General features: G+C 59.9%; 1 protein-coding gene across 2 annotated transcripts; it reads right to left on the bottom strand.

Moving 5' to 3' along the window:
- Nucleotides 1-40: 40 nt before the first annotated feature.
- On the bottom strand, nt 41-10,231 carry POLG (DNA polymerase gamma, catalytic subunit). 2 transcript variants are annotated; one of them, XM_082061498.1, is made up of 23 exons: nt 10,191-10,231; nt 8,954-9,604; nt 8,449-8,644; nt 7,872-8,039; nt 7,456-7,602; nt 7,174-7,253; nt 6,506-6,688; nt 6,245-6,402; nt 5,912-6,035; nt 5,617-5,841; nt 5,356-5,476; nt 5,098-5,169; nt 4,862-4,984; nt 4,486-4,646; nt 4,313-4,366; nt 4,098-4,215; nt 3,545-3,680; nt 3,224-3,470; nt 3,025-3,147; nt 2,566-2,737; nt 1,873-2,081; nt 696-856; nt 41-183 (listed from the first exon to the last, which is right to left on the bottom strand). In XM_082061498.1, exons 2-23 carry the CDS (start codon nt 9,544-9,546, stop codon nt 122-124), a joined length of 3,633 nt encoding a protein of 1,210 aa, XP_081917624.1. In that variant the 5' UTR covers nt 9,547-9,604; nt 10,191-10,231; the 3' UTR covers nt 41-121. The 2 variants fall into 2 exon arrangements, with proteins under 2 accessions (XP_081917624.1, XP_081917625.1); XM_082061499.1 differs by having other exon boundaries at nt 10,181-10,221.
- Between the last annotated feature and the right edge of the window lie 2,361 nt (nt 10,232-12,592).

The raw sequence follows: 12,592 nt of genomic DNA, 5'->3' as shown, positions 1-12,592 counted from the left end.
CCCTTTCTTACAGCAGAAAGGAAAGAGGATCAGGATCAGTCCCTGCCAAAAGATCTCCTGAAAGGACAGCCAGGCTCTGGCACACAATCTGGACAGTTGTCATTCTGGCACTCTAGCGTCATCATTTCTTCTCCAGTGAACCTTTGGTTATTTCAATTAGCTGATAGATATCCAGTGCTTCTCCTGGAAGACAAGAGGACAATCAGTTCCCTGCAGTACACTCACAGTGACGGTCATGATTTGCTTTAATTCAGAGTATGTAGCACAAAAAGTCCTGGGCAGTTCTGTGAACAGAAATGTACCAGGCTAAAGGGGAGCGGGGAAGGAGAGAATGCTTCAAAGGCTGGAAAAATTAGGGGCTTGAGGGCAAAATACACAAGGTTCCTTCTCCTTTCAGCTTCAGCTGTGTTAAAAGTGCACAGGAGGGCTCCTCTTGAGGGGCACAAAGCAAACGTGTGCAGGGGATAACGGAGCCAAGCCCAGTTCATGACTGTCAGAAATGTTTGGAAGCAGCAGCACAAACTACTCAGGGACTGAGAAAGGGAAGAGGGGCTGGCACTAGGGTGATGGTTGCCCTGCAGGGTGACCGATAGGTCAGGAAACAAGGGACTGGGGAACAGCTGCTTAGGCCCAATGCTCCGCCTAAGCTGGGGCAGCTCGTGCAGAGGGGTTTGGCTCGCGCAGCCACAGCTCACCTTGTGGGATGCCATATTTCTTCTCCATCCCGGTTGGATTGGAGGGCGTTGTGCAGTTCATGGTCACCTCTTTCCTTAAGCACTGGTCAACATCCACCGCGCTGAAGAAAGCCACGGACTGGGGCAGATCCTGCAGGCCCAGTTTATAGGCAAACATGCACCTGGGAGAAGACGAGACTAGGTCAGGCAGTGCTAAACATCACCTGTAGCCTTGTCACACCTGGCTCCCATCAGCCACAGGGTCACAAACCACTGGGCAGCCATCGCTATAACGGGTCACTTTGCACCCATGTCACTCAGCAGCTGAACACAAGGTGCTGGGTAGCAGGAGGGTCATGTATTGCTGAAATGGGTGTGGGAGGAACAGAGTAACCATATGTGGAGCCTCCTCAGAAGAAAGAAAGGACCTGGCCCATCACTGCTGGCTAATCCTCCCCTGCAGCAGATGCTGTATTTTCCCAGCAGGAAGCTCCTGTGCTCGCAGGAGCTGGCACAAAGGCACGAACGTCAGGGCTCCTGCACCTGCCACACCGGCATAGAGAGGCTGTTTGCTGTATCCCAAAAAACAGCTCAGCTTCAGCCGGCTCCTGTGTCACCAAACACCTCACAGTGCCAGGAAGGAGATTTGACACAGCTGGCAGTGCCGAAGCTGGAGCAAAGGGCACCTTTTGAGCTCCAGAGCTTTCTAGGCTGAGCTTAACCTCGCACAGGGGGAGGAGGTAGCAGGAACACCCCATGCTGTACAAATGGCAGTTTGCAACAGAGACAAGCAGCTGTGCCCCTTGCTGTCCCCTGATGGCAGTGGGGTGACAAGGGATGGGGACAGTTTCAGACTCCCGGCTGCTCCATCGAGCCCAAGAGTTGCTGCCACACAATGTGCTTGCATCCCAGTAGGGTGGAACAATTGGCCTCATCTCTGCAAGAGCCAAAAGCTGACACTATCCCCCTCTTGCCAGCAGATTATCCCTGGAAATCAAAGCTGAGCTCCATTTATAGCCACCTGACTCACACAACCTCCAGTGTTGACAGCTTCCCCTGAGCAGAAGAAAACTGCTCTGCACCAGCTTGCTGCAGGCAAATCCAACCCCTCCACTGTCACCCCCATCCCTTGGGCTGGCCCTGTCCCACCCAGAGGTGCTGGGGCTCGTCCCCAGGAGACACATCTGTCACATCTCACCGTGTGAGGAGGTTGGTGACCTGCAGGGCCAGGGCTGCCCGGTAGCGATCCTGGTGCTGGACCAGGTAGCGCACCTCATCGTGGATGCTGATGCAGAAGCGCCCGTTGATGTCGAATTCCTCGAAAAGCCACTTCATGGCCACCAGCATGAGGTGCAGGTAGTCGACAGCTGAGCTCTGTACCACCCAGTTCACTCTGCTGGTCAGAAACTGGTGGAGGAAAACACAGATAGATGCTCTGGGAGTATCAGGTTCCAGTGTCTGGTCCTGATACAGGACAGGTCCTAAGAGAAGCCTGTTAAATCCAGTGTTGTTGGGCTTTCATGATAGCATGCAGATAAATCATAGAATAGTTTGGGTTGGAAGAGACCTTCAAAATTCACCCAGTCCAACCCACTGCCATGGGCAGGGACATCTTCACCAGCTCAGGTTGCTCAGAGCCCTGTCCAGCCTGGCCTGGGATGTCTCCAGGGATGGCTCATCCACCACCTCTCTGGGCAACCTGGGCCAGTGTTTCACAACCCTCAGTGTAAAAAATTTCTTCCTCACATCTAAATAAATAAATAAATTAATTAATTAATAAGCTCCAACAACCTACTGGGTCTCCAACAACTGAGGAGGGCTGAACTTGGGGCTGTTGTTTTGGAGAAAACAAGCAAAGCCAAGAGCTCAGCAGCACAGAGCTGCACCTTACCTCGCCCTTGGCCACAGCAGGCTCCAGGGCCCTGCTGATGTGACAGCCCAGCACCGGGGTCTGTGGGGATGGAGATAAGGCGATGCTCTCCAGCTTGTTGAACATCTCGGACTCAGTGCCTCCAGCCCACACTCGGTGCTCCACCACATCCCACTTCTTCTTCCTCCGGGACCTGGTGAGGCAGAAGGAAAGTTTGCTGGAAGTGTGGGAGGAGGCTCCAGGTCCCATTTGAGAGCCTCAAACGTTCCCTCCCAGTTTGTGACAGTCTCCTGCTGCTAATTGCTCACTGGGAGGGACTGGGAGCCTCTAGATTAAACCTCCTCAGCCCTGGCGGAGCAGAGGGGGAGTATCGGGACTATCCAGCCTCATCTCCTGTCTCTGCCTGACAGCACTGGGCTGCAGCTCCCCCCACCTCGCACCTCGATGGCACAAGAGCCACGTGGGGTCAGAGCATCTCACCTTTTCGTGGCTTCTCTCTGGAGCCGCTGAACATCCTGGAGCGACACGGATCCATCCTCTGCCCTGTCCAGAGCCAGGTCCAGCTCCCTCACCAGCCACTCCCCTTCCTCAGAGAGAAAAAACCTGGAGAGAAGAGTGACCTGTGCCCAGGTCCCATGGGACACCGCCGCTCTCCCTGTCCCCACTCAGCAGCACCCACCTCCGCACACCCTTGGTGACCGCGTACATCTGCTGAGCCTTCTCGCGCGCCTGCTGCTGGCTCAGCCGATGGTTGAACTGCATCAGCAGCCGCTCGGCAAAGGGCTGCCCGGCCCCGTAGATGCGCCCATAGTTGAAGATTTTGGCGTGTTCCCGGCTGATGCCCACCGTGGCGGCCGTCTTGCTGTGCAGGTCTGTGGCGTTACTCTTCTTCCCCTGCAGAGTCATCCAGCCGAAAGCCGTGCAGCCTGTGGGGAGGGGAACAGGAGTTCGACTTCAAACAGGAACGGGTTTGAGGGGGTAACCCCACTACCGCGCTCACCGTGCATGCCGGCAAAATGTGCCTCGCCAAGGACAGCGGCGATCCAGAGCTCCTGGGAATCCACGTCTGCTCCCACCAGGGAGTAGCCGGGTGGCACCTGGACCATGGCTTTCAGCTCGCTGCCCACCCGGTCAGCCTGTGGAACACAATGCTCAGCTCAACGCCAACCCTGCACCTCCCCAGCGGCACAGAAGCGACCGCTCCCCATCCCCTAAATTCTGTTCTGAAAGTCAGAGATAGGTTTAACACACACGTGGGGCATCACCCATTTGGATACTCTCTCCACATTCTTCCAGCATGGAGGAAGGGGAGCTTGGGGAATGAAAGAAACAAGCACTTCAGTGTTTTCTTCTTTCACCAAATTTTGAAGCTCAGAAGCCTCTGCTGACCTCTCTCCCAAAGTCAAAACACATCATCAAAAGGGCTCCAGCACCAGCCCTGCCTGTGATTCTGTGATTCATACCCCAGCACCCAACCCAGGCTGCTCCCACCAGTCCAAAACACGCAGAGGGTGCCCCAAGACACCCCCACAAGGACTCAAACGCGGGCGTACCCGGGCGTTGCTGGCCGTCAGCCAGGTGGGCTCCACCGCCCGGCGGGTGATGGTGCCTGCGGTCACCACCTGTGGCAGGATGGCTCCGTAATCGTCCTCCTCGTTATAGTCGGGGTGCCTGGGACGGAGGAGAGGCTGAGCAGCATCCTGCGAGAGCCCTCCCAGTGCAACACAGAGGGGACCGTGGCCCCAGCTGGGGCTGTTCCTCCCCATACCTGGTCACCGCGCGAGGCAGCTCCCCTTTCTTCAGCCACACCACCATCTGCGAACTGGGGGGACACACAGCAGGTGAGATGCGGAGCCCCCCCACATCCACACAACCTCCTCTAGGTGCGACGCAGCCTCTGCCCACAGGGATGTCACAATTCAGCTGAAGGCAGCCACTCACCTGATCCGCTTGTGAGCGTTCCTCCAAAATGAGATCATTTTGTTAATCTCAAGGGCTCTGGTCCCGTGGGTACGGCCCACGGCAGCTCGCAGGGTGCCGTCCTCCATCTGGGGCAAGAAATCCTTGGCAAAAGGGCTTCCCACGTTGTTATCGTTCCCATCCTTTAGGAGCAAAACAGATGTCAGGGCTCAGCGTATCAGTAAAGCTCTACCCACCCTCCTGCCCAGCTAGAGAGATGCATTCCCACCGCCCTGTCTCATGGGGCAAGATCATGGGGTCCCAGGAGCTGTGCAGCATGGGGGTGACGGGCAAGGGGACACAGGACCACTGCAGAGCCCCAGAAGCACCCAGATGATGCTGTCCATCACCAACTTGCCTTGTGAGGCAGCTTGAAGAACCAGCACCCAGGGATGTTGACATCGTTGTAGGGCCCGTTGCCGTGGTGGTGGGATGGCCGGCTGCTCGCCTCTGCCACCTCGCACAGCTCATCCGCGTCCTCCTGCCACCAGTGATACGAGGTGGTGCTGGGAACCCCCCCAAGCATGGCGGGAGGGGGAAATCGAGGAAAGAGGGATTGAACTGATAGCCCATCCCACAGTAAACCCGTTTCACCTGCACCAGGCTTTGGTTTGCTCTGCCCATTTTCTCCTCCACATCCACCTCCAGCCGGCTCAACTCCTCCACCTGCAGCACAGATGGACCACAGAGGGAGCCAGGTCAAACAACAGTTCTCCAGTGATTTAACACTTATTAAAGGAAATTTCTTACTTCCACATTCTAGAGACATGGGACTGGTTTTTGCATGTACATGGAAAGCAGCCCAGCCCCACATCTCCCTCCCACCAAGGGACCCTCCACCCCTTCCTTCACCTTCTGCCACATGGTGCTGCCGTCCATCACCAGCATCTCATCCTCCACAGCAGTCTCTGGCCCCGGGAGCTGCTCTTTGCCTTTCTCCAGGCAGTGCTGCCTGTACAGGGACTCGATCACCCTGGCAGGGGACAGGACAGGGCTCACGCACCCACAACAGGGACCGAGGCTCCAGGGCAGTGCCTGGGCAGGGTCCTAGGGAACTCCTGAACCCCCAAAAACGGGCAGCCCCCAGCTCAGCACCCCGCTATATCCCCTCACCTGTGTGGGCAGACAGGGCCCTTCTCCTCCAAGGGGGCTGCTGGCAAATTGTCCTGCCGCCCTGGCACCAGGTAGCCCCAGCCGTGCTTCTCCGAATAATGGAGGGGGAAGCCGTCCCAAGCCAGGCGCATCAGCTTGGGGGTCACCCTCATCTGCAGGCTGATGAGGCTGGGTCCCGGCACCCACCCGGCATCCTCCAGGCGTGGGCACAGCTTGCGGTACCAGCTGGGGAGCAGCAGAGATGGGTCAGAGAGCGCAGGGCAACCCCTGGGGACACCCAGGGTCCCCAACTCACCCCGGGTGGCCTGGAAGGTGCTGGAGTCTCTTGGGTTGCAACACAACCGTCTCCTTGAGACGCTCCAGGTGGACCCGGCTCGCAGGGGCTTCCAGCTCCTCATCCTCACCAGGGGGACCAGGGTCTGATAGGGCAAGGAGGACTAGCTGGAAGAGAGCTCTCCGGGCCACCATGACAGGGACCTCGAGCCAGCCACCCACCACACACCTCAGAATGGGGACACAGGCCAGTGATGCTTCACCCTGCTGCTGTCAAACTGTGTCCCTTCGTCTGGGTGCTCACGGGAGGGCATCCCTCAAGCATCCCTCATCCCTGGAGACCACCCGTGCTCACCCTCTTGCCACTCTTGCGTGGTCCCATCTACACCCGCTGCTGCCACGGGGGCTTTGCTGTTCCCGTTCTGATTCTTCTTCTTTTTCCCCGGATTCTTCTTCTGCTTAAATTCCTGCGTGTCCCACTCGAGATCCCAGAGCCAGGGGTCATCCTTGTACCTGCCCAACAGACTGTTGTCACACCACAGCTTTGCTCCTGTCCCCAGCAGCCACCTGGAGCCTGCCAGGGACCACCAGAGCTGCACCCCCAGCCCGCGGGTACCTGTCCTCGTGCAGCAGCTGGCAGGCATCGTTGGCCAGGTTCATCAGGGACTTCTTCATCTCCTTCTGCAGCTCCTCGTAGATGCTCTGAGCATCATCCAGGTACCTTTTCCAGTTCCCATTGACTGGCAGGTAGGACACCCCCATCTCCAGCATACCTGCAAACGTCACAGGGTGGGGGCACCTAGAGCCCAAAGCAAGAAGGAATTAGATGCTTACTGGAGGGGATTTGCCTTCGAAGCACCAGACTACAACTGACATGAATGTGTCTTCACTTAGAGCTCCCCAGCCCCATTCAGCCCTTGATGCTCTTCCCCAAACCCATAACAATCCCTGTCTCTTCTGCCTGCCCTGCACATAAACCGCTGCCCGAAAAACAACCCTGTGCAAAAACCCCAAAGCTATATCATTCTGATCTGCCTCACTAAGTCTGCTCACCTCCTCCAGCCACACTGTGCCGCTCCTTATTCTTTCTCACCTACACGGTGGGGGTCTGAACTCCCTCCTTAAAAGGGGTCAGGGCCCTCCAACCTCACACCGCAACCCCAAGGAAAAGAGGAGCTGCATCCCATCCCCAGACTGACTGCAATCTGGGGAAATTCCACAGACCACTGCCAGCCAAAGCCACAGCCCCTCAGCCAACACCAACCAGAGCTCGGCGGCTCCCACCTCTCCATGAAGAGCGGCAGCTGCTCCTGAAACACCTCGTGGGTGGCCTGGACATCACGGGCGCAGTACGACATCAGGTCCTGGGGACAAAGACAGGTGAGAGCAGGCAAAGCAGCAACCCCTCTGCTGGCACGGGGCTGTGGGAGGACGTCACAGCCCCACGCACACCCAAAGCCCTTGCAAGAAAGGGCAGCAAAATGGAAACTACTCCAGCAGCTGCTGCCGCCCCATTGCGATCTCCAGCTCCTGCCGCCCACCGGGATGCTGGGATGGAGCCCGCACCTGGAAGTGACTCCTGATGTCGGCCATCGTCCCCTTCACAAAGAGCTCCCGCGCCTCCTTCTCCAGCGGCTCCCCACCAACGTACAGAGCGTGCACGTCTGCCAGGTTGTTGATGCTGCTGACATGCACCCAGTCCCACGACGTGATCTGTGAACAAAACAGAGGTGTCACACGGTGCAGGACAAGGCCACGGCCAAGATCATGAGAGGTAAAGGATGCTGCTGTTCCATTTGCAACCACGGCAAATTCATCCGGAAGGCACAGGGAGAGCTTCATTCCGCAGAGCTGCTCCTACAGCTCCTACTCTGCCAGTACAGCAGCAGAGGGTCCCAGTACAGACGCAAACAGTCCTATTACAGAATCAAACTGTCCCCTGTCACCCATGCTACCGCCAGCGGTTCAGCTCCTTTACTCACAGCTGGTCCCTCCGTTTTGCTCCGCGTTCTCTTCATGTGCTCCTTGACCTGCTGCAGCCCCTTCCTCTTGCCGTGCCTGGCTGCCATCCAAAGGCTGCGCTGGAAGCCCGTCAGCCCTGAGATGGCCATGTGCATGCTCATGGTGTCCAGGAAACGCACCTGGGAGCCCTGGGATGCACCGAGAGGGAGAAAATAAATAGTGTGGGACATGCTGGAGGAGAAACGTGCTGCCAAACGTCCTGCAGCTGCCAGCAAGTGCATCCTGATTATGGAGCTGCAAGTCCTCTGCTCAGGTTACTTTTCTCAAGGCAAAGTTTTGCCTTGCAGCACCCCTCTTGTGAGAGCTGAGAACATCCCCAGCACAGGCTGTAGGGTGCTCAAAGGCTCCTGCCACATCCCCAGATACAGCCCTGCACCCTCCAACCACTTTAGGGGGTGCAAGAATGAGGCAAGCACAACCCTGGGGAATCCGTGCAAAACAGCACCTGCCAAACTAACCCAGAAAAGCCAGGGCAAACAAATATCAGAGTAACGAACCACAGCTGCCAATGTGAAGCAGCAGCAGCACCGCAGTTACCTGGATGAGGTACTGCTCCTTGATGAACGCCCGGTCGAAAGCCACATTGTGTCCTACCACCACTCTCTCTGGCCAGTCCTGCTTGCCGGCACAGCTGGCGCCCGCTGGGCTCTCCAGGGGAATGAGGTCGGCCAGGGTGAGGTGGCTGGACCAGGAGTAGCGCTGCTCCAGCAGCCGCTTGCTGCACCACGAGTACCTGCGGAGGACAGGCAGCACCTCACAGCCCTAGAAAATGAAGTAGGGGCTCCCAGGACCAAAAGCACCCGCTGTGACGTGGGGTGCTGAGCAGAAGGGAGGTGGCCGACCCCAGGGAGTGCTGCACTCACTAACCAGGACACATATCCCAAAGCCATGCTTTGGGGCTTTGCTGCATTTTCCCTCCAATCTGGTGTTGGTTTCCTGGAAGAGGCTCCACTCAGGAGCATCCCCATCCTTCCCAAAGCCACGTGTGCCCCCCCGCCACAACAGGCGTGACCCCAGAATCGCAGCCGGCACCGCATCTCACCAGGCGTGCGGTGACACCGCCACAGCCAGCGTCGGGCAGTGGCCGTCGGCCACGCACACCTCCACGTCCAACACCACCGCCCGCTCCTCGGGGAAGTCGACGGCTTCTGCTTGCCCATCAGGGCCGTAGCGGGTCCAGCCCAGCTGCCATGCCCACTGCGCGGGCACGGGGGGCAGCTCGCACTGCAGCAGCTCGTTGGCCACCTCCAAGTAGGGCAAGCTCTGCTTCTGCGCCAGGATGCGAAAATGCTCGTCGATGTTGTCCCCGTACATGCGGGGCAGCTGCAGGTCCACGTCGGGCAGCGTGGAGGTCTCCTTGCCCCACAGGTCGTGGCGCTGCAGGTGCTCCACGCTCCTCTGGATATCGGCTGCCGAGTAGTGCACCTGGGCACCCCGGAAGATCTGTTCGTGGAGGGTCCTGGACAGCATCTGGATGTTGAGGGGGTTCATGCGCCGCTGGCCCTGGGCAGGCTCCTGGCTCAGGTTCTCTGGCAGCGGGACGCTGGCGGAGGAGCTGGAGGTGCATCGCTGGGGCTCAGCACCGCGGGCTGCAGTGCAGCTCCTCACTGGCCTCCTCCAGAGCAAGCGCCTCATCTCCCCCCACTCTGGGGATGCACCTGCAGCACTGGCTGCTTCCTCCGGGCGGCCGGAGCTGTAGGGAAAGAACAACAAGGGGTGGGCTCGGTACCACTCGCTCAGCCCCGTCCCGGGACAGCCCCGACCGCCGCGCACAGCCGGAGCTGCCCGGGGAACCTCCCGGCCGGGAAGGCTGCCCGGCTGTGCTGCAACCCCCCCGAGCCGTGCAACCCCCTTCCCCGCAGCTCTGCACCCCCCCCTGCGGGAATGCACCCCCCGCCCCCCCAAGGAGCGCATTCCCCCGCAGCCGTGCACACGCACACCCCTTCCCTCCTCACGCATGCAACCCCCTGCGGCCGCGCAGCCCCTCCCGCAGCCGTGCGGACTCCCCTTGCAGGAACGCACCCCTCCCCGGGAGCGCACTCCCCCGCAGCCGTGCAGAGCCCCGAGCGGCAGCACACACCCCGCCGTACCCACGCACACCCTCTCCGGAGCCGTGCAAACTCCCTCGCAGGCGTGCACAGCCTCCATAGGTACGCACCCCGCGGCCGTGCACACCTCCCGCAGTCGTGCACCCCCCTATAGAACCACGCACCCCCCTATAGAACCGTGCACCCCCCTATACATCCCTGCACCGCAGACCCCCGCTCACCCGCCAGCACCCTCCGCGCGCCGCCGCGCCCGGGCCGGAGGGCGGATCCAAACCGAGGCGCCCGGAGGAGCTTCCGGCCGTGCTGACGTCCCGTCCCGTGTCGTCCTCCTCCACAGCCCCCCCCCCTCCGATATGGTACGGTCCACCGGCAGCGAACTCAGTACAGGGCGCGGGAAGTGAGTAACAGAGGTGGCCGCGTGGCCTAATGGATAAGGCGTCTGACTTCGGATCAGAAGATTGCAGGTTCGAGTCCTGCCGCGGTCGACCATGGAGCGCTCGGTAGCGCTCTGCGTTTTGATTTGCTTGCTTCATTCCTGCGGTGGCCTCGGGGCGCCAAGCGGCGGCAGCCCGGGACTGCCGTTTCCAAGCTACCGGAGCTGCTGTCGCCGGACTCACCCCACGCGTGGGTCACTTTTTGCTCGTCTGTTTAACCGGAGAGAAGGAAGGAGAGAGAGGCCGGCTGCGCGCGCGGAGCCTGAGACCCCCCGCGCTTGTGACGCGAGTGGGGTAGGGCCGCCCTGGAGCACGGCCCGTGGGGACCAGCCCCGCAGCATGGCGGGGTCCGGCACGGTGTCACCCCCGTCCTGCGGGTGCTCAGGCTCCACCCCGCTCCCCAGCTCCCCTCCTGGCTCCCAGGGGAGGCCAGGCCCCGGGCGGGCAGGTCCAGCAGCCACCGCCCTGCTCCCCATCCCCGTCACCCTTAAGCCCCGCAGCCATTCCTGCTTCGTGTCAGGTGTTGATGTGGTTTCTTATAGCCCATCAGCAGAGTTCAACAAGAGCCGGGGCACCCACCCACACCCCAAAACCTCGTGCCTTAAAGCTCCGGTCCTCAAGGGTTGTTTGGAACGAGCAGTGGGGTCCTGGGTCAGGGTGGGTGGTGTGTGGCTGCAGAGGTGAAAGTTGGGCATGGGGTGTGCGTGGGGACACAAGCAGCCCCCACTGCTGGGGTGTGTGACAAGGATGGGGAGGCTGGAGAGCCCAGGGCGGTTGTAGGGTGCAGGGAAGAAGCCATAGGGTGCAGGCAAGGGGCTGTAGGGTGCTGGGGAAGGGAATCAAGAGGTGCCAGGGTCAGGGCAGGTGGGTGCAGGCTCCCTGGCCCCCTCAGAGGCTCTGCTGGCCGGAAAGGTGGCTCATGACAGAGGCCAACCTGACCTTGACGTTGTAGGGTGCCGTGCCGTGCCAAACTGAGCCGTGCCGTGCCGTACCGAGACGCCAGGTGGCGCTGCGGCCCCACAGCTACCGGCCGTACCGGGCCGGTTCCCCCGGGACCGGGGCCGTCGGGGTGCGGGTACCGCTCCGAGCCCATCCCGCTCCGGGGACACCAGGCGGGGGGCGTCGGGCACTGTGATCCCCTCGTCTCGTCGCTCCCGGACTCTGCGGAGCTCCAAACCTGGAGTGCGCCCCCCCGCCCAGCCCTGCACACCCGAGGAGAGGGAGATGCACGGCTGAAGGCCGCAGGATTGGGAGTGCAGGATTGGGGGGCTTTGGGGTCAGTTATGCCCCGTCCTGTCCAAAAAGACTGCACCAGCATGGGGGACGAAAGCGCCATCCCTCTCCTCTCCCCGATGCTGTTTTCTGCGTCTTTGAATGCATTTCACAGCTCTCCTGGTGCCCCCAAAATACCTGCTGCCCCCGCGCCAGCCTAGGAATCGATGCGGGGCGGAGACCTTCACCCTGTTTCTCCCAGCAGCGGAGGGCACTCCGTGCCTCCTCCTGGCAGGGGAGATGCCCGTGCTCAGCCGCGGGCTGGAGGTTTCCCGGTCCTTCCGCGGGCACAGCGGGGACTTGGGGTTGCGCGGGGTGCGGATGCAGCAAGGAGGAATTCTCCGGGGCTGCCGATGCTCTGGGTGAGAGGGAGCGCCGTGAGCTACGCTGGGGCGACGCAGGAAAGGGTTTGGGGACCCCCTGCTACGGGTTGGCTCTGGGGAAGGAGCCGGTAGCGGGGGACTTGTTCTCCTCTTCGATGCATTACATTAACACCAATCTCCTCTTATTTGAGGTCCTCGATTTGCTTATTTTTATCGTGCTCTCGAAAACGTAAATGAAAAAACATCCAAACCTCCCCCACCAAAACAAATCCCTCCCGCCTCAAGCGGAAAAAAAGAAAAATCCAAACAATTCTCCCCGAAATTATCCTCCCTGCCTATTTCTGAAGCCCTCCCGGGCAGCAGTGCTATGGGGAGGGTCGATGACGAGCACCGGTGCCTTGCCCGCAGGGAGGACATCACCGGGGCTGCCTGCACCTCACCCGAGTGCGAGCAGGGAGGGTCGGCAGGGCGCGGCATCGCTAGAAGAAAAATCAACGCCATAAAAAACCCAAAACGAAATAAACCCCAAAATCCGCTGTTTCAGGAGAGCTGGTTGCAATACATTACTCTGGATGGAGTGTGTAGGCTTTTGTTTGGTTTCGTT

This window comes from Streptopelia decaocto (genome assembly GCF_964273445.1).
Source record: "Streptopelia decaocto genome assembly, chromosome: 9".
In the NCBI taxonomy this organism is placed as follows: domain Eukaryota; kingdom Metazoa; phylum Chordata; class Aves; order Columbiformes; family Columbidae; genus Streptopelia; species Streptopelia decaocto.
This window is presented reverse-complemented; position numbering and strand designations above follow the sequence as displayed.